This window comes from Zingiber officinale, chromosome 8A (genome assembly GCF_018446385.1).
Source record: "Zingiber officinale cultivar Zhangliang chromosome 8A, Zo_v1.1, whole genome shotgun sequence".
Taxonomy (NCBI): Eukaryota; Viridiplantae; Streptophyta; class Magnoliopsida; order Zingiberales; family Zingiberaceae; genus Zingiber; species Zingiber officinale.
In genome coordinates, this window is record NC_056000.1 from 44,856,323 (window position 1) to 44,876,402 (window position 20,080).

General features: G+C 37.3%; 2 protein-coding genes across 3 annotated transcripts; both read left to right on the plus strand.

Moving 5' to 3' along the window:
• Positions 1-574: 574 nt before the first annotated feature.
• On the plus strand, positions 575-6,483 carry LOC122008750 (gamma carbonic anhydrase 1, mitochondrial-like). Of its 2 annotated transcripts, XR_006119361.1 has the most exons (6): positions 575-824; positions 1,923-2,066; positions 3,915-4,040; positions 4,316-4,467; positions 4,819-5,214; positions 5,403-6,483. XR_006119361.1 is itself a non-coding variant. In XM_042564590.1 (5 exons), exons 1-5 carry the CDS (start codon positions 710-712, stop codon positions 5,107-5,109), a joined length of 828 nt encoding a protein of 275 aa, XP_042420524.1. In that variant the 5' UTR covers positions 575-709; the 3' UTR covers positions 5,110-5,335. The 2 variants fall into 2 exon arrangements, 1 of the variants encoding a protein (XP_042420524.1); XM_042564590.1 differs by lacking the exon at positions 5,403-6,483 and having other exon boundaries at positions 4,819-5,335.
• Positions 6,484-6,565: 82 nt separating this feature from the next.
• Positions 6,566-9,060, plus strand: LOC122008749 (endoglucanase 3-like). Its single transcript, XM_042564589.1, has 7 exons — positions 6,566-6,987; positions 7,053-7,259; positions 7,326-7,526; positions 7,623-7,715; positions 7,812-7,973; positions 8,051-8,162; positions 8,271-9,060. Exons 1-7 carry the CDS (start codon positions 6,652-6,654, stop codon positions 8,765-8,767), a joined length of 1,608 nt encoding a protein of 535 aa, XP_042420523.1. The 5' UTR covers positions 6,566-6,651; the 3' UTR covers positions 8,768-9,060.
• Positions 9,061-20,080: the final 11,020 nt, after the last annotated feature.

Below are 20,080 nucleotides of genomic sequence, written 5' to 3' on the forward strand. Positions count from 1 at the left end.
TATTGTTGTTTTTTTAAGAATAAAAAATTAGTTTCTAAGCGTTCAAACCGATTCATAATGTTTTAAAAAAAATTATTATTTTTCTAAATTTATTTCATAAATAATTATGAAAATAGACGTGACTTCTAATATTATTTTATATAAATTGATAGAACAATCAAAAACTTGGTTTATGCTTTTATTTTTTAATTAAAGTAGTTAATGGAGAAAATAGATAAGCATAAATAAAAAATAATTAGAACTTAATTATAATACTTTAATATAAGTAGAATCATCTTTAAATGCTCTTATCATTTAATAATTTTTTTAAAAAAATTAAAAAATTTTATTAACATTAAAATTTTTTTGAATTCTTATTTTTGATTAATGTGTAAAATAAAAAATTTAAATGCAAAAAAAATTGGAGGAACATTTTGAAAATCTCATAATAATGTGTAAAATTTAAGTTTGCTTGGTATTTTGATATAAACAAATAATCAGGGGTTAAGTAAAATTGTGCTCAAACTTTGGGTTTGGATGCATATTACCCACGAAGGGCGATACAGTAATTTCGTCTCCGGCGAAAACCCTACTTCCTTCGCGGCTGCTGCTCCTCGCGGGTCTCCCATTTCCTCTCGCTCTCTCGGTCTCTTCTATTGCAGCCGCTGCTCCTTTCACTCCGTCGCCGGCGTCAAAAGGGACGACCTGTCTCGTCGCCTTAGCGATATCGATGGGGACACTAGGTAGGGCGATCTACACCGTCGGATTCTGGATCCGGGAGACCGGCCAGGCCATTGATCGTCTCGGCTCTCGACTCCAGGGAAATTATCTCTTCCAAGAGCAGAGTAAGTGAACTTCTTTCTTAGCGTCCTTATTTGATCCGGTGATCTTGCTGCATGCAGTTATCTGGGTTGTTGTTCTTGCGCTCTCTCTTTTGCTTAAGTTTCTCACTTTTTTGTTTGCTTGTATCATGGCTTTACTGACATGAGTTAGGTTTGAATCGACATGGTCGTTAGATTATATTAACTTCAGGTAATTTGTGTTTGGCTTCGCCCTCCTCGTGTAAAATGTTACCTTTGTGCCCTAGATTCAAAATTTGTTTTCAATGTTCTAGGTAAAAAAAAAAAATCAGCTGCTCAAACGTTCTCCATATCTACGACGTTTTCCTAAAAAACTAAATGACAAGTTAGGAACTTCAGATGTAGTAATTATCATCAAAAGGTACTCCTTAAGATCAAAACAATTTGCGATTTAATATTTATATTCACACTGAAATATAAATGTGGTGTTCGTTGCAATTTATGAATTTTCTTGCCTTATGTCCACAAGAGTTCTATATGCCCAAATGTCTTAAACAAGAAACTTGATTTTAGCTTCTTCACACACACACACACAGAGTTAGTTAGTTAGTTAGTTATTTGTCCTCTCGAGTTGGTGCAGTTGGTATTTGTATGGGTGTTTGCTCTAAAGGCCTTAGGGTCAACTCCCAGCAGGTGCAAAATGTTTTGTTGGGTTCTTGACCTTCCCTATGCAAAGGGCCACTCTGCTAGGGCAAAATACTCCCCCCGATGATTTACTTGCTTGTATCTTGCCATGGGACCTGCGATACTAGGCCGTTTGGGGTGAGCGATTTCACCTTTTTCTCCAATGTATATAGTTAGTTAGTTTGTGTGTGTGCACGTGCTCATGTGCATTAGAATGCATGGTAAGAGATTTTGAGGTACTTTATAGTCTAATGTTATCAAGCACTAATGTTTTATGGATTCTGTGAAATGTCTTGCTGGCTAGAACAATCTGCAGTTTTCATTCTATGATATAGTTTGTCCTTTGGCTCTGATCCTTGCTACAGTTAATCTAAGTAATTGTGAGAACAACAATCTTTTTAAGTTTTTGGTATCCTTACTTGCTATAATTGCTCTCTTATTGCCATTTTTATTTTTCAGTATCAAGGCATCGCACACTTATGAACATATTTGACAAAGTGCCTAATGTTCACAAAGATGCTTTTGTTGCTCCTAGTGCATCTGTTATTGGTGATGTCCAAGTGGGCCATGGATCATCAATCTGGTATGGATGTGTTTTGCGAGGTATGTTATGGATTCAGTTAAATTTCCATAGTATGCATATAACTAGAATATAATGATGCTTTTGTGTGTTTCTTATTTCTTTAGAAAATTCATTTTATCAACATGTCACCATAAATTGAGAAAGCTATATGCAAACATAACAATAATAAATGGCATTTGTGAATAAATAGACTATCACAATCTACAAGTATGAGAGCATTGCCCCATTAATTTGTGAAAGGAAAGAAAAGCAATAAGATTAGGCTTGTCTTGTTTATGTGGAAGGATGGAAGTGGTTTGTCATTATATTATTGTTTAATCTGAAGGAAAGTGGTTAATATGAGCTGACTAATTTCTTTTTTCTTAAACTAGGGCATTCACTTTGTTTCTTAAACTAATCTTTCATTTTGGTTGCAGTATATTCCTTACGATATATGTTTGATTGAATCTAGTTAATTGGTATGGCATGGGGGGTTAATTGAGGATTTAAATTATGTGATATCACATATGCACTATTTAGTCTAAATAGGATGACATATGTTCTTTGCACAGTGTGAAGTGTGCATGAGTATGGTCACATACACCCAATATGCTAAACGATTGCATAAGATATAACATGTGCAATATTTGCTATATTGAATACAACAATATAAGCTTCATCTTAATGCTTGCTCACTCAAAGACATGTTGAAAATGTCAAAGCTTATGAGGTGAGGGTAGTCTCTCTACTGAAAGAAAAAAAATATTGAGTTTTAATAATTCCAAAAACAAGGTACTTTTTGGCTGATTCATTTGCAGCAATCAACATATTAATGAACATGTAAATGGAAGGATTTCTCTATTGGGGCCATTTGTTTAAAGATTTTCTTTGGCCGGTGAAGCTTAAGATTTATTGGCGTTTCTATTTTTCTTATCCAGAGAACTATTGTTCTATACAATAATTCTAAGAATTAATCTTTTCTACAATTTTACCCCTGGACATTTCTCAGGTAATTTGTTTATTTCCAATTAAGATAGTTGGTAGGGGGCAAAATATTTTTCCCCCATGTTCTTGAACTGGAAAGACTATTTTTATAGGAGGAAGTGAGTGAAGATGAGTAAAATTCTACTTCATCTAATGTTAAGTCCAACTTCAATTCCTCTAGAATTCCTGGCTATACACTTACATTGCGGCTTTGACTCATCATACTAGTGAAATTCTGTGCTAATGTGCTCCAAAAACTGGCAGATATCAGAAATAATGCTATGTTTAAAGTTTAATTTCAGATTTCAACCTAGAGGAGGTTGCAACTGAAATTGACTCCAATCCTCCTAGTTTATGTCATCCTACTTGTTGACTCTTTTAAGTTTATCTTTTGTTTGGTTTCCCTCTGAATTATACTGACCTAAATGTGTATTTGATATTAACAAAAATTGTAATAGCCCACCTATTTAGAATCAGGTAGATGAATCTTCTCCGCCTTGGGCTTGTGCAAGACATTATGAAATGAGTTTTTATTGTTTTCCATAAGGTTCTTTTTTTTAAAAAAAAAGAAACTGTTCTATACCATTAAGTAACTCCTTGTAATTGAAGCACTAGTTTCATTATCCATGAATGGTAGCATTACTTATTCTTATAATAACCAATGATGATGCAGAAAAGTAATATATTTATTTTTATTTCTTTGTTTTTTTTCTGGCTAAGGTAAATGAGTTAATTTGTTCGAGGATTGTATTAAGCATGGATTGATCATTATAAAATTTCAAAAATTTGTTGGGGATCTACTACATGTGAATAGTTGCTGAGTAAGAAGACACTATCATCTTTCCTCTAGACATTTCTTACTGTTAATCCTCAGCTTTTGATTCCTTTCCTCTGATCCTTTGCAGGCGATGTGAACAGCATCTATGTGGGATCTGGCACCAATATACAAGATAATTCTCTCGTTCACGTGGCAAAATCTAATCTTAGTGGGAAGGTCCTGCCAACTATAATTGGAGATAATGTGACAGTAGGCAAGTGATCTTAGTCATCCTTTGCTAGTATTTATTAATTGCTCTGCATGTCTTGCACAATATATTCTATCATAAGCCATTGTTCTATTGTCAAGATATTCCTTTATTTAGCATGAATCAGTTTCTAATCCAGAAGTTGGCCATAAAGATTTAGTTTGAAACCTTGTGTGCTTTGAATTCTTTTTAAGCCAATTCACGATGCTAAGATTCGAGCTCCAGGATGAATTACTTCAAGTAGTGCTCATCATTGAAGTAACTTTTTTTAAACTTCATAGGTCATAGTGCCGTTTTGCACGGATGCACCGTTGAGAATGAATCCTTTGTTGGAATGGGAGCAGTCCTGCTCGATGGAGTAGTTGTGGAAGAGCATGGGATGGTTGCTGCTGGATCCCTTGTAAGGCAGAATACAAAGATCCCTTCTGGAGAGGTATCAACTATTTATGCTTTATCTCAAGTTTTTTTTAAATTTTCAGTTAGTCCAACAAAAACATATTTATCATGAATATTGATTTTGTTACCTACTCTCTCACACATTTCAAACCTCTTGGTTGCACTGAGATTGTGTTTTTATCAATCATGATTTCTAGTTGATGTAATTGGAAATGCATTTAGAGGATATTGATGATACCAGAGACACTTTTTCACCGAGTTCAACGTAGGAATGAAAGCCATGTAGGCCCATTTTCAAATAGTCGAGATTAATAGGAGTCGAATGACTCGAATCTGGTATTTGTTATTGATAGATTACACTCATTTGTAAACAATTGTTACATGTCAGGTATGGGGAGGCAATCCTGCAAAGTTCTTGAGAAAGCTCACCGACGAAGAGAGAGCTTTCATAGCGCAGTCTGCAACGAGCTACACTAATTTAGCCCAAGTGCATGCGGCTGAGAATTCAAAGTCGTTTGACGAGATTGAGTTCGAGAAGCTTCTGCGCAAGAGGTTCGCCCGCCGGGACGAGGAGTATGACTCCATGCTCGGAATAGTTCGCGAAACCCCCGCAGAGCTCATTCTTCCGGACAATATCCTGCCCGACAAGGCCCGCGCCACCACCCCTTCTTCTCAATAACAGTCATCTGAGAGCTTCCTTTACGAGGATGTTAAATTGCTTTCAGCTGCTCGCTCATGAAATGCATGAGCTTGAGAAAACCCTCGGCATGGATGTACCTCTGAGGTTAATAATTCGAAACTCTTCATCCATCATTTCTTCCAAGAGCCATGCAAAATGGCAGACGGATAGACTCCAATTATTTTGATTTATATTTTTATTTAAATTTAGTTTAGTTTAATGATCACGGCAGTGGTGATAATACTTGTGCAATTATTTTGTAGAGATAAACATTATTATGTGTCACTTATCAGGCATGGGCGTTGGTCTTCTTCGAGATGCTAATGGAAAGGGAAGGCAAGTGTCCTTTTGCGAGGGCTGACAGTTCAGCTCAGAGGTCAGCGTGGCCGTCACGTGACATGAAGACCAGAGCCTTGAGAAAAGAGACAAGGTGATATTACACGAACATCCTTGGTTTTTTTTAAAAAAAAAAATCATGGCAATTTTAGGATATGATTATAAAAAGAAGCGGAATTTAAGATTAGATATGGGCAAAATTTAAATTAAGTTTTTTTAAAAAAAAAATTAATAGCATTAATGTATTCTATGTATAAAAAAAAATATATCAAAAAGTATCTCACCTTATTTTTCTATTCATTGTTTTACCTAAAATATTGAATTGACAAGGTTAAGGTAAAAACAATAACTAAAAAAGAATGAAGTTCCCTTCATATGTATTTAATATATAAAATTCCTGAAAAAATATTTTTTATATTTAGATGTATATATTTCTCTTGAAGCCATTTGATTGAGGAATATGAACAAACCCACGTTGTCAGTCAACCGAGGCCTCACACACCCATATGAACAAACATGCTATCGATAGTACCTCCAGTGTCATACTACAGAAGTAAAATATTTAAAGGAGCAAAATAGGACGAATACTAATTTAAATAAACTGCACAACTGCATTCCTTCAAGTTCTAAATTCCAATACCCCAAAATCACTGTCCACACCCATTATCAACTTTTTATCTGTTCTTCAAATAAGATGGCCCTGCAATTACGCTCCGTAACTTTTGACTTGAACAAACCCTAAAGCGAGGAACGCTCCTCTGATTCGCAAAGGCATTCAATTAAGCTCCGCATTGCATGGCTCTTCCTTCGATGCCATTCCACAACTGACACACTGCCCTCATTTCTTTTTTTCTTTTCCCTGTCTAATGCCAAGAAACAAGACTTCACAGCGCCTACTCCCTTCCCTCCACAGCTACGAGCCACATGGCAGTAGGCATTAGCACGAGATTAGGTTCTGTTAAACAGGGAAATCTCTGAGATGCTCGAGGATTTTCGTTTCCTTTTTAAGAAAAGAAATGGCGTCGGGCAGGAGGTTTTTGCTCTTAAATATGTAAGGAAAAGAGAAAAAGGAAAAGGAAGGGGGGGGGGGGGGCTGTCAGAAGGCTAATGTGGACACGCCAGAGCAAGAGAATTAAGGGCATGTTCCTTCATGTGATCCCTCGGAACACCGCCAAGTAGCAGAACGTGATTCCGCTGCCACCAATAATGGCGCCGGAAGAGAGAGCGAGCAGAGCAGTTGCCCTTTGCTTTTTGCCTTTTATAAATACCGCAACCTCCCTCGCCCCTTCAGTCACCACCAGCAGCGCCTGCTTCGGAATGGCGCGCTCCTCTTCCTCGCTGCTTCTGGTCTTCTTTGTTCTTTGCTGCTGCTCCTGCGTCCGTGGGTTTCGCTCCCGCCATGCGCCGGCGAGGCACGACTACCGCGACGCGCTCTCCAAGTCCATCTTGTTCTTCGAGGGGCAGCGGTCGGGGAGGCTGCCGGCGGGCCAGAGGATGAGCTGGCGGCGCAACTCCGGCCTCTCCGATGGCTCCGCCATGCATGTAAGTGCTCCGGGGGACGATTATATGTCTCTGCGGGTTTTCTGACTCTGTTCTTGCCGATGCAGGTCGACTTGGTCGGAGGGTACTACGACGCCGGCGACAACGTTAAGTTTGGCTTCCCCATGGCGTTCACCGCCACCATGCTCGCGTGGAGCGTGATCGAGTTCGGCGGCGTGATGAAGGGGGAGGTAGCCAACGCCCGAGCCGCCGTTCGCTGGGCCACTGACTACCTCCTCAAAGCCACCGCCGTTCCCAACACCGTTTTTGTTCAGGTTCGCTTCCGTTCTTCCTTCATTTCCCGGTTCCTTCCCCTGCTTTTAAAGCCTATTTATTTACAGGTTGGAGATGCGAGCTCGGACCACGCTTGCTGGGAGCGGCCGGAGGACATGGACACGCCGAGGACGGTGTACAAGGTGGACGCGAGCAACCCGGGGTCGGACATCGCCGCTGAGACGGCGGCCGCGCTCGCAGCCGCCTCGCTGGTCTTCCGCAAATCCGACCCCGCTTACTCCAAACTCCTCCGAAACAGAGCCATTAACGTATTCCATCCATCACTCTTCTTCTTCTTCCTCTTCTTCTTCTTCTTCTTCTTCTTCTTCGCTTTAAACGGTGGCCGGTTTTGTGCTCTGTTTCAGGTGTTCGAGTTCGCCGACAAGCACAGAGGCGCCTACAGCGACAGGTTGAACCACGTCGTCTGCCCTTTCTACTGCTCTTACTCCGGCTACCAGGTTCGAAACCTTCTCCATTCTTCATCTTCTTTCCCGCCATTACCGGTCTGTTGCTCGCATTGAACGACTGGACTCTTTTCCGCCATGGATGAGCAGGACGAGCTTTTATGGGGAGCGGCATGGCTTCACAAAGCCACGCGGAATCCATCGTACCTGAACTACATCCAAGTCAACGGTCAAACCCTCGGAGCTGATGAATCCGACAACACTTTTGGGTGGGACAACAAGCACGTTGGCGCCAGAATCCTCCTCTCCAAGGTCTCTTCCCGCCATTTTCCCGCCTCGATCACTGACTGTTCTTCTGTTCTTGAATCAAAATCTCTCCCTTTTCGCAGGCGTTTCTGATTCAGAACTTGAAGTCTCTGCATGATTACAAAGGTCACGCCGATAACTTCATCTGCTCGCTCGTGCCTGGAACGCCCACCTCGCAAGCTCAATACACTCCTGGTTTGCTCCTCCCCAAATCCGCTCGATTCATCTGATGAAGTAAACAAGATTGGATTTTGAGCTTGAATTCAAACTAAAAATCGAATCTTGATGCGTGAATCGAAACAGGGGGGTTGCTGTTCAAGATGGGCGACAGTAACTTGCAGTACGTGACGTCGACTTCTTTCCTCCTGCTCGCCTACGCCAAGTACCTCACCTACTCCTCCAAGGTGGTGCTCTGCGGCGGCGCCACCGTCACCCCCAAGAAGCTCCGGTCGATAGCCAAGCGGCAGGTCGACTACATACTCGGCGACAACCCGGCGCGGTTGTCCTACATGGTGGGCTACGGCGCGAGGTACCCGAAGAAGGTGCATCACCGAGGGTCGTCTTTGCCGTCGGTGGTCAGCCACCCGGCGAAGATCTCCTGCTCCGCCGGCTTCACGGGCTTGTACTCCCCTGCTGCGAACCCGAACACGCTCACCGGAGCGGTCGTGGGCGGGCCAGACTCGTCGGACCGGTTTCCTGACGACCGGAACGACTACGAGCAGTCGGAGCCCGCGACTTACATCAACGCTCCGCTCGTCGGAGCGCTCGCGTACCTCGCCCACTCCGCCGGCCAACTCTAGCAGCAGTAAAATCTGAGGGCGAGACATGAAGGACCCCGGTGCAGCAAAGGAGGTCATCGGAGGGTTTGCTGTCTCTCGTCATCTTTGTTTTATCCGTAGCTGTGATCTTTGCTTTTGCCTGTGTTCTTGTTGCTTGCAATGGTGATCTGGAAGATGATGAACCTGCTCTGCTTTGTTAATGGTATCAAAGCTTGGTGGAGTTTGTCTTGTTCTTCTAATTGATGGCTGTGCTTGTTGTATTTTGTTGGGGAAGTTAAGGAATCATAGCAAGGACAAGAATCTAGTTAAAATCTCGTCGACAATAGGAAGATTGCGGTCGGTTGCTTTTGCCTGTGTTCTCAGAATCTCAATGCCAAGGTTGGAACGGGGACTCGAGCTTGAGTTAAGGCTGCTGCGAGTTCCGGCTCTTGAAGCTCTCACAGTTGGGTTGGGTTGGGTTCGAGGCAACGGTCAATTCATTCTCTCAAATAAAAATAAATAAAAGGGGGGAAAATGGATCTTGATTTAAGTATTCAGTGAATAGAAATAGAATGTGAGGGCGAAGTAGGCATGTGAAGTTGTCCACCAAAACATTCCATCTGAAAACTGCATTAATTAATGGGGGAAGGAAGAAGGGTGGTTGTTGAAAGCATTGAGGAGGGAAACATGTGGCTGGTTTTCTTGTGCCAACTTCACTAGCTGGTCTTGGAAAAAAGTTAGTTATTTTTCATTTATTCTATGTTAGGCAGCCTAACACATGATGCTAGTACTCTTGCTGGCTGGGTTGAACCTCATTACCTCGGTGGCTCGAACATTTCTATCCGACATTCCTAGTGTCCGATAGTCCGAGCATCGATAGTCCATGTCCGAACATCGAGTTGCCGAAATTTCTACCACGTCACAAGCCAAGACTGACTTAAGTATCAGAGGAGTCTACACGTAGGATCCAACGATCAATTTCTACCCCGTAACAAAGCAAACTAGCATCATAAATAACTAGGCAATTAATATTTTAAGGAGTTGTAGTTGTAAATGTATGAAAATTCCTGTGATCAAATTTTACGCATGATTTCCTTGCCGAAATTCGATCAGATGCCTCAAGGCACCTGTTTAAGGCAAGAGGTATCGCCGGCGGAGTTTGTTCTGTTGTGATCTATCACGTCACCCCGCGAAATTACGATAGTGTCGCGATCTACTGCAGTAGCCAGGCGCCAAACACAACAGCCACTCCCACGGAGATTTCCTCCAATTCTGGCCAGCAGGCGAAAAGAGGCTTGTAGGGGGTGATAGCGACGCGGGTGCTGGCCGAGAAGATGAAGCATTTTTTTTTATTAATGCACGTTGATTTTTTTTTTATGTTTCACTACTTCAATTAATTGGGCTTGGGCATAGGTCCAATTGGGCTGAAAAGAATTAGGTTTGGGCAAAGGTCCAATTGCGCTGCAAAGAGTAGGTTTGGGCAAATGCCCAATTAGATTAGTTTTTAAAGATGAAGACATTGGACCAAGCTAGTTTCCAAGCTAGTTTTTAAAGATGAAGACATGTGAGTGCGTAAAGGCCATTGGTCTATTCATATTAAGGCCGTGTTTTGTTAAATACTAAAAATGACTATGAGTATGAGTTTGATAGTAAGATGTAATAACAATGAGAATGGAAATAAAGCACACCTAATTATATGAGTTTGATTGATTCCCATAAATCTAGAAATCATTCCCAAATTATCATTCCTAAATTCACAATCCAAACATCATCTTTTACTATCATTCCATTCCCTCATTTTTAAATCCATCAACCAAATACCCCCTAAGTCTTCTGATTATTCAGTATTTTTAGATTTTTTTAAAATATTAATTTTCTTTGTGAAAATTAAAATTTTAAAGGGAAAATTATTATTGAAGCTTGATTTTTTTTTTTTATATATACCTATTATTTGCTTGTGTGTTCTTTAGTGTGTTGATTATATACATGTCTTGAATTGAATTAAATAGATTTGGTTACTGGTTTAATAGTTTTATATTGACTTTGTTTATTATGATTCTGGATAGCATGAATTATACATACTATGACTTGACGTGATGTGTTATAAAGTCAGCTGAGGGAGGCTATCCAGGAGATAGTTATTATCATGCTGATGGAGTAAAAAGACATATTAGAAGATCAGATAGGTTAGTTTGGAGGCTCAAGCAATAAGATTTTTTCATCTTAGACAATTATCAGATCTGGATTTTAATGTGATTATTGCTGATATACCTCAATAAAGTAGCACACTATATATGGGATGTTATGAAAGTCACATCACATATGTGGAGTTAACAAAAGAGCTACTTCATCATGTAGATCATGTATATGGAATATGGTAATGGACTCTCTCCCCGAGTGGATCTCTATACGATTGAGGAGGATCTAATTGGGGATTCTATAAAGAGTCATGATGTCAGTTTGTCTCAAATCACTGGAGCCCCAGTTGAGAATAGAAAGATATAATTTGTGTTGATTACTACTGCGCAGTGTCTGTCCTAATGAAAATAGTAATGACATATCTAGTTTCTTAGAGTTGTTTCTAGTCTTATGTTATGTGTTAATAGATTTTAAAAATATATTGTGCTAACAGCATGTTTATTAAAAATGATCTGTTCATTTGTTATAAATTTGATCAGTTGTATGTAATATGATTAATTAATGTCAGTTAAATTGGATCATACAAATGATGAGTGGAAATATAGTTATCATTTGATTTTGTAAACTAAATTAGATTAACATTGAATTAATTATGGATTGCATACATATGAATTATACTAAATTACTAAATGATGTATTTATTGTTGTTACATTATGACTACTAAGAATAGCTGAACTCAATAAAAGAAAAAGATTAAATGAGATTAACTATAAAATATGACACCTCAAGATACAATATGTTTTTAAGGAACAAGAAGTTCTAGAATTTGTCGATTAGATAATGGATGAACCTATTGATGGTATAACAACGCAGACGTGATCTTGATGCCTATAAGGAATGGAAGAACAAAAACTCTACTACTAAGGGTATATTGATTGGTTCTATAATTGATGACATGGTATATGAGTATAAGCAGTTTCCATCAGCTCAAGATGTCTAGGTTGCCTTAAAGAGAAATATGGTGGAGTGAGTATAAGCAAGCTTAGACAGTTGACTATTAAGTTTGATAGTTGTAAGAAGCGTCCGAATGTTACTATGACCCAACATATGAGGGAAATGATAAATATGAAAACTATTGGTCATGAGTTGATTGATGAACAACAAGTTTAAGTAGTAATTTGCTCCCTTCCTGGTTCTTGGGAGATGATGAAACATAATTTAACTCATAGTGAAAGTATCAAGACTTTCGTTGATGTCTCACACCATATTGAACTGGAGGCGAAGATAATTGAATCCGTATAAATTTATGGACAAACTTTTGTAGCTGAAGGTTCTATGGGCCTAAGAATAAGAAAAAATAGTTCAAGAAAGGAAAGGGAAAGGAAGCTGTATTACTATTGCTGCTGGGCTAAACCCAAACAAGAAGAAATTCCAAGGGAAGAAGTATGAGCTGAAACTTAAAACCAAACTAACTTGCTATAACTGTGGCAAGAAGGGCCACTTTGCTCGGGAATATATCGAACTAAAAAAAATATAATTCCATGTTTATCTTCTATTCATGAGTATTATGTTGCTAGTATGATATTGTTATCTGATTCTTATTCTTTGTGGATTATAGATTTAGCAACAATAAACCATGTAGCTCGTGAACGAATAACATTTGTGCAGTATCGTATGATATTAACTAGCAACAAATGGATATATGTAAAAAATAATACAAGGATTGAACTCGAAAGAGTTGACACATGCAAACTCAACCTACATGACGGACATATCTTATTTTTACATGATATCTTTTATACTGCTAAAATTCAACATAATTCGATTTCTATATCTTGTCTTCTTGAATTGGGGTACTGTTTGAGATTTTACAATAGGTGTGTAGAACTTCTTATTAATTCTGTGTTAATGGGATATAATTTTTTAACGAATGATTTCATGGTTCTTGATATAAAACTTGACATCAATTTTGGTATTGATGGTTGTTTTTCAAATATTCCTCTTACTAGTGTTGTTGATAGTAATGTTCAAGTTTGGCTTACTATATTAGGACATATCAGATAAGAACAAATGAATATATTAGCTAAAAAGAACCTAATAGATACTCATGTTAAGATTAACTTAGTTGTATGTGAGTATTGTCTTACTAGAAAAGCAATTAAAAAATTATTTAGTAAGACTATTAGAGCTGAATCTCCATTACAAATAATTCATTCAGATTTTTGTGGTCCGATGAATGTGAAGGCTTGACATGAAGGTTCCTATTTTATTAAATTTATTGATGACTTCATATATTTTCATCATATGTATTTGATTTCTTATAAATATGAAGTATTGATTGCTTCAAAGTTATTTGAATAAAGTTGAGAATCAATTAGACCATAAGGTAAAAATTTTATGCACTAACCATGAGGGTGAATATTTGTTTGATCAGTTCAAGATAATATATAATGATAGAGGGATTATTAGATAACTAACAATCCTAGGAACTCCATAACAGTATGGGGTTGCTGAAAGAAGAAATCAACTCTTTCAAATATAATTAAGTAGGGGTGTAATCGAGCCGAGCCGAGCCGAGCCGAGCCGAACTCTTGGATGTTTGAATTTGGCTCGTTTATAATCGAATCGAGCTCGAGCTTTATTTAACGAATATATTCATGGTTCACGAGCTTATTCGAGCTTTTATCGAGCCTAAACGAGCTTAATAAATATAAATTATAAATTTAAATATTCATTAAAAACTAAATTATATGTTTTTAAAAATTTATAATATTCTTGTTAAAATTTATAATTTTATTCTAATAAATAAATTAAATATATTTGTCTATGTTTTTCATAAGTAAAGTATAAAATCTATAAATTCAATATCAAAACTATTATTTTTTATTTAAAAGTTGATTTATGAGCTTAACGAACATGTTCACGAGCTAACGAGCCGAATATTGTGAAGCTTGAGCTTGGTTTGTTTATTTTAACGAGCCTCATTAAATGAGCTCAAACGAGCTTTTATCGAATCGAGCTTCGAATAGCTCACGAGAGGCTTGACTCATTTACACCCTTATAATTATGTCTATGATGACTTAAAAATAATTTGTCAATTTACTATTGTAGAGATGGATTATTAGCAACAACCTATATACTTAACTGAGTGCTTTTTAAATTTGTTCTATCTACTCTATATGAACATTGGACAGACATAAAATCATATTTGAATAATTTGAGACCTTGGGTATCAGTTGCCTATGTTCATAATAATACTTATAAATATAAAAAATTAGAACCTAAAGGTAAAAAAAGTGTATCTTTGTAAGATATTTTTGTTAGGATGTATACTAAAAGTCTAGCTTTTGGTATAAACATTTATCTAGAAATAAGAATCACATTGGTCAAATGTCTACATTTATGATAAATGTAGTTGTTCAATTAATTTATATTGTAGATAACATGGTGTGTGGTGTCACACACAGAGGATCATGTTATCAGTACCTTATAAATTATAAACAGTAGCTCACGACCATGATGGAAAGGAACAAACCATTGGAAGATCGTAGTGTAATTAGGTATTAGTTTATCTTAACTATATAATTACACTAGTACACTTAAAGTGTATTGAGTAGGATCATTAGAGGTCGTTTCTTTTATACTGACTTTATAAAGGAACAAAGACCTCAGTTATTATGGAAGTGTGTCCTCTTAATCCTAATATAATAACAAGCACATATATTTGATATTTATTTCTTTAATTTATCAATGGGTGAGATTTAGTTCGATAAATCAATAAGCCCGATAAGTTGAGAAATGATATCACTTATAGTATGTATTGTTGATTATAGAAGGAAACTGTGTCCTAATGATCTAGGTTGAGAATGTCCCCAAGAGGAGCTCATAAGGATTGTCATGTTAAACCCTGCAGGTGGACTTAGTCTGACATGACGATGAAGTTGAGTGGTACTACTTTTGGACTAAGATATTAATTAAATGAGTTGTCAGTAACTCACTTAATTAGTGGACATTCGACATCTTAAACACAGGGAGACTAACACACTCATAATAAGAAGGAGCCCAAAATGTAATTTGGGATTGGTGCGGTAGTTCAATAATAGTTCTCTAGTGGAATGAATTATTATTGATAAAATTAAGTTGTGTGTTCGGGGCGAACATGGGATGCTTAATTTTATCGGGAGACCAAAACCAATTCCTCCTCTCAGGTCCCTATCATAGCCTCTTAATTATAGAGTACTATACCCACCTTCTTACCCATCCCATAGGGGCCGGCCAAGCTAGCTTGGAGACCAAGCTAGGGCCGGCCAAAGTTTGGTTCATGGGTGCTTCAAGGTGGCCGGCCCTAGCTTGGGTTCAAGCTTGGTGTGGGCGGCCCAAATTAAAATAAAAGGATTTTTATTTTTAAAATTTTTCTTATGTGGATAACATGATTTAAAAGAGAATTTAAAATTTTAAACCTTTCCTTTTATAAGATTCTATGAAAGATTAAGAGAAGAGTTAAAATCTCTTTCATTATTTGTAGATTAAAAGGTTGATTTTAATTTTGGTAAAAACTTTCCTTTTAAATATGTTCATGATTTAAAAGAAAGTTTAAAAATTAAAAATTCTCTTTTATTAGTTTCTACAAAAGATTAAGAAAAGATTTAATATCTTTTTTATTTGTAGATTGAAAGAATATTTTAATTTTTAGAGGTAACTTTCCTTTTTGGAAATTATCCACATGTTTAAAAGAAAGATTTTAATTTATAAAATTTCTTTTTATTAACCAATCATGAAGGGATTAAAATTATTGGAGAAATTTTTATAAATTTCTAGAAACAAATTAGGAAGTTTTAATTTTTTTTTTAATTAAAACTCTCCTTGTTTTGGGGAAAGAGGTGGCCAGCCAAATAAATTGGAGAAGAGAAAATTATTTTTAATTAAATAAATTTTCCTTTTCATGGCAAAAGAATTAAGGAAGTTTTTATTTAAATTTCCTTATTTGCCAAGACCAAGAATTATAAAAGAGGAGGTAGAGGAGGCTTCATGGTGAATAACTCTATTCTTTTTCTTCCTCTCTTTTCTTCCTTGGTGTGGCCGGCCCCTAGAGGTTCCCCTTCTCCTTCTCTCTTCTCCTTCTTATGGCCGAGACTTCATCATCTCTTGGAGGCATAGAAGTGGCCGGATCTAGCTTGAAGAAAAGGAGAGAAAGGAGTCTTGTTTCTTGCATCCCTTGGAGCTTGGTTGGTGGAAAAAGATCTTCATCTTTTGGAAGCTTTGTGCTTGGCCGAAACTTGAAGAAAGGAGAAGAAGGTGCTTTGGTGGTTTCTCATCTCGGAAGATTGTTGCCCACACAACGTCCGAGGTTAGAAGAGGAATACGGTAGAAGATCAAGAAGTTTTTCTAAAAGGTATAACTAGTATTTTTCCTTTCCACATCATACTAGTTATTTTTGGAAATAATATCAAATACAAGAGGCATACGATTCTAGTATTTCGAATTTGTTTTCGATGTTGTGTTCTTTTGTTTTTTCTTTTCCTTGTGATTTGATTGTTCTTTTCGGTTGACCTAAAGTTATTTAAGGAAATTAAATATTAACTTTCCTTAAAAGGCTTTGAATAGTCGGTGGTGGTTGTTCTCATATCTAAGAAGGTCATGTGCCTCGCCACGTCAGTACTGGGAGCCAATTTTGGAAACTAATATTTAATGAAATTAATAACCTAGGTGATTTGGATCGAACGTGTTAAGTTCCGCAGGAGATCCGAGTCTAAACCTAAAAGAACAAATAGATTAAATTTTGGATCAAATGTGTTAAGTTCCGCAGGCGATCCAAGTTTAATTTAAAAGAACACATGGTAGCTAGGAAAATATTCAGACCTTTGTACAAAATTTTTGTACAGTGGAACCATTAGGTTTTCCGAGTAGCAACCAACAATTTTGATACCTCCAATGGTTATATTCATTAGTAAGCAACAAGATGGATCCATTTCCAAAATAGAGTCGAGAGATGTAACTTTTTTCGAAACTGAGTTTCCAACAAAATGTGACATTGATAGGGAGACCTTTGAGATTATAAGATAATCTTAATTTTACCTTGAGTGACTATTTAGTTGTTTACTTGAAGTTTTAATCAAAGTCTACTAATTTAGGATGAATCCTGTTGACTATAGACAATTTGGTCTATGGAATATGATTAAAAAACGACTAATTAAAATGAATGCATATAGCTAAAAAGGAATATTAAAATAGATTTATATTTTTAACATTTATTTACTAATCAACAAATTATATTTTTTTATTAAATACATAAAATGTAATTATAAACCATTATATTGATTTGAAATATTGAACATGGTCTCGGTATAATAGTCATTATGAGGAATTATAAATGTTCGTATTGATATATATAATTTAATCTCAGATAAATGAAAGATATGATTGTCTCCGATTTATCTTGAAGAGCGGCTATGTAAGGTGTAACAATTTTCTTAAGATTAATCGCTCAATATGCTTGTTGTCACATGTACTAACCATTTTTCATAAGTATGAATTGAATGTTCTTATATGATCGTTGTGACTTAATTTTTATTTAATTTTTGTAACTTGACTTGGACGAGTGAGAGATATTGATAATAGGAGTAGTGGTCATGCAGTTACCACACAATTCCACAATGTGCTCGTTTACCTTATTAATAACGTCTCAAGTATAGAGATAAGAGGGTTGATAAATTTATGAAATAGGAATATTCAATTGCCGAGGGATATGGTTCGTAAATATTGTGAAAGGTTGTTCTCTGTAATCACTCTTTCGATGACAAACACGGAGAACAAGATCGATAAGGAATCACTATAAATATTTATAGTTTTTTGTTATTCACGCATTTGAATCAACAACATTAAATTCGTATTCATTGCTTAGTGGCCACCAATCAAACTATATGTAGGAAGTCAACCTTCTTATTTTGGACTAACTTTGTCACAATCTTCATAAATACTAAAGGGTAAGGTAATAATAGTTCATCCATTTAAGTTTGTCAAATAGGTCAGACTTTAATATTTGATACGGTAAAAATCTACTATCTTGCTGATTAATGACGAAGCTTCCTTTCATGATGTATCGAACATGGATGGATCAACACATGTCAGAGGATGTCAAGAGTAATCCTAATAAGACTCTTCCAAAAGGGGAGATCCATCAGAATTGCCAGCACACATTCAGTTGGCTTCTTGGTGCTTGTAGATTGTAGAGGTTGTCTGGATTTGCTCCAAAATCTATCTTGGCACAGCTTTTGGATCTGGAAATCTACTTTGCAAAATCAGTCTCTCTAAAATGCACAGCTTTTTTGGATCTGGAATCTACTTTGCAAGGACTCAAGGACAAGGCAATCTCCTCAGCAATGCTACCCAACATATGCCTTTCCATAAACTAAACCAAATCACAACAGAAAGCAGTCAGAAATCAGGAATAGTCAATTGTTCATCACATGACTGCTCTGAGGACAAGAACACTAGATCAATCATAGATATAGGTTGATCATGTGGAGCATATGAGAGAAGGTTAAAGTAGTATATATTGGACTACTCTTTTGACCACACCATTCCAATCTTTGCATCCAACTGCCATGAAGAGCAGAAGCTCCAGAGCTGTGGGAGGTGTCGTCCTCTCTCTTCTCTTTCTCTTCCACTTTCTCGCATCCACTGCCTTCTGCCTGCCTATTGACGAGAAGTTGGGGAGGCTACTGCATTCATTGGCAGCCAATTCTGGTGACTTAAGTAGGGTGCATGTTGTGTCAAGGCAGCCTGAGAAGGCATTCAGTGCAAGTGACAGGAAGCTGCCGCCGAGCCGGTCTAATCCGACGCAGAACTAGCAGATGGTGCAAGGTGGAAAGAGAGGAAAGAGTGATCTCTTTGCATAGTTTTGTAGTGAGTTGGTCCAGTTTTATATTCTTCCTTGTGTTTTTCTAGTCAAGTTGTATGCTAGTTTCTAGCCAATGGGTGATGAAGAATCATTCTGTACAGTTTAATCCTGGGAATAAATTACTGTTCTTGGAGCAGGATGATGATTTTCTGTAATTGCATTGAACATTCAACTTTACAGGATGTTTTGCTTTCAAATGCTAATGCATGAGAAATTATAGACTATGGAGATTTTCAAAATACATAAACCGAATGTCAAAATTTATAGTCTTTCAATGGTGCAACTACATCTCTTCAAAGTATCTTATCCACTTGAACCACTGATCAAATCGGGTCTATATCGACTTGTTTATCCCATTCCCAAAACAACAAGCAATGGGATGCCCCTACACTCCCTGCTGAACGACAGGTAATGGGATGTAATTTTTTTTGAAGTGGAGTTTCATCCCCTGTAATTGGTGGGAATCAAATTTCCATCAATTTTAAGCTTCTTGACATGTGCTATTTTGCTCCAGTCTTCTCGGTCTCTGTTCCGACATCGTGCAGCCAGTGGAGCACAACCAGTAATGGTAAGTTCTTCGAGCAAGGCAGGTACACCATCATTTGGCAGACCAGTGAGAGCGGAGCAGCTAGTGATATCTAGAGAAGACAGAGCTGGGAAGTGCTTCAGGTTGCTGGGTAAATGTTGGAGATTTCTACAATGACCTATTTCGAGACTCTGTAAATAGAGAAGCCGTGGCAATGCTCCTTCCACATTCTGAAAGTTTGTTAACTGTTGCGAGAAGATAGGGCAATACCTCTCAACCTTTAAAACATGGAAGAAGAGGAAGAGAGAAAAGAGATCGCATGGAGCAACAAGACGAAGGGGCACAAAAGGAGGGCAAACACGAAGGAGAAAAAAAAGAGAAAGAATAAGAGTTACCGTAGTTCGGCGACGTGCCTATTCCACAAAAATAACCGAAACTTTATTAGAATTCTCTCTATACAAGAGAATCACATCTAATGATTCTTGTGTTTGTTGTTATATAATAGGCTTACAATAATCCCTATAAATAATGTTAAACCCCAGATCCGGTAAAATCGTAACAGAATTTTGTTATGAAAAATCACAACAAAATTCTGTTATATAAAATCTTAACAGAATTTTATTACGAAAAAACTTAACAGGTTTTTCTTCTATAACATCTCTCATATTAACCTTATCCAAATATGAGTCACCCATCAACAATCTCCACCTTGGCGAATATTCGCCCCTTCGAAAAACATGAGTATCTGAATAAAGCTTCATCTGGATTTCTGGGTATGGACTTCGTTCT

Bases quoted from the DNA above. Each gene is read 5' to 3' on its own strand.
- LOC122008750 (XM_042564590.1), top strand. From the start codon at position 710: ATGGGGACACTAGGTAGGGCGATCTACACCGTCGGATTCTGGATCCGG. The intron at 825-1,922 runs GTAAGTGAACTT...TTTATTTTTCAG, and splicing joins TTATCTCTTCCAAGAGCAGA to TATCAAGGCATCGCACACTT. The intron at 2,067-3,914 runs GTATGTTATGGA...GATCCTTTGCAG, and splicing joins GTATGGATGTGTTTTGCGAG to GCGATGTGAACAGCATCTAT.
- LOC122008749 (XM_042564589.1), top strand. From the start codon at position 6,652: ATGGCGCCGGAAGAGAGAGCGAGCAGAGCAGTTGCCCTTTGCTTTTTG. The intron at 6,988-7,052 runs GTAAGTGCTCCG...TTGCCGATGCAG, and splicing joins CCGATGGCTCCGCCATGCAT to GTCGACTTGGTCGGAGGGTA. The intron at 7,260-7,325 runs GTTCGCTTCCGT...ATTTATTTACAG, and splicing joins CCAACACCGTTTTTGTTCAG to GTTGGAGATGCGAGCTCGGA.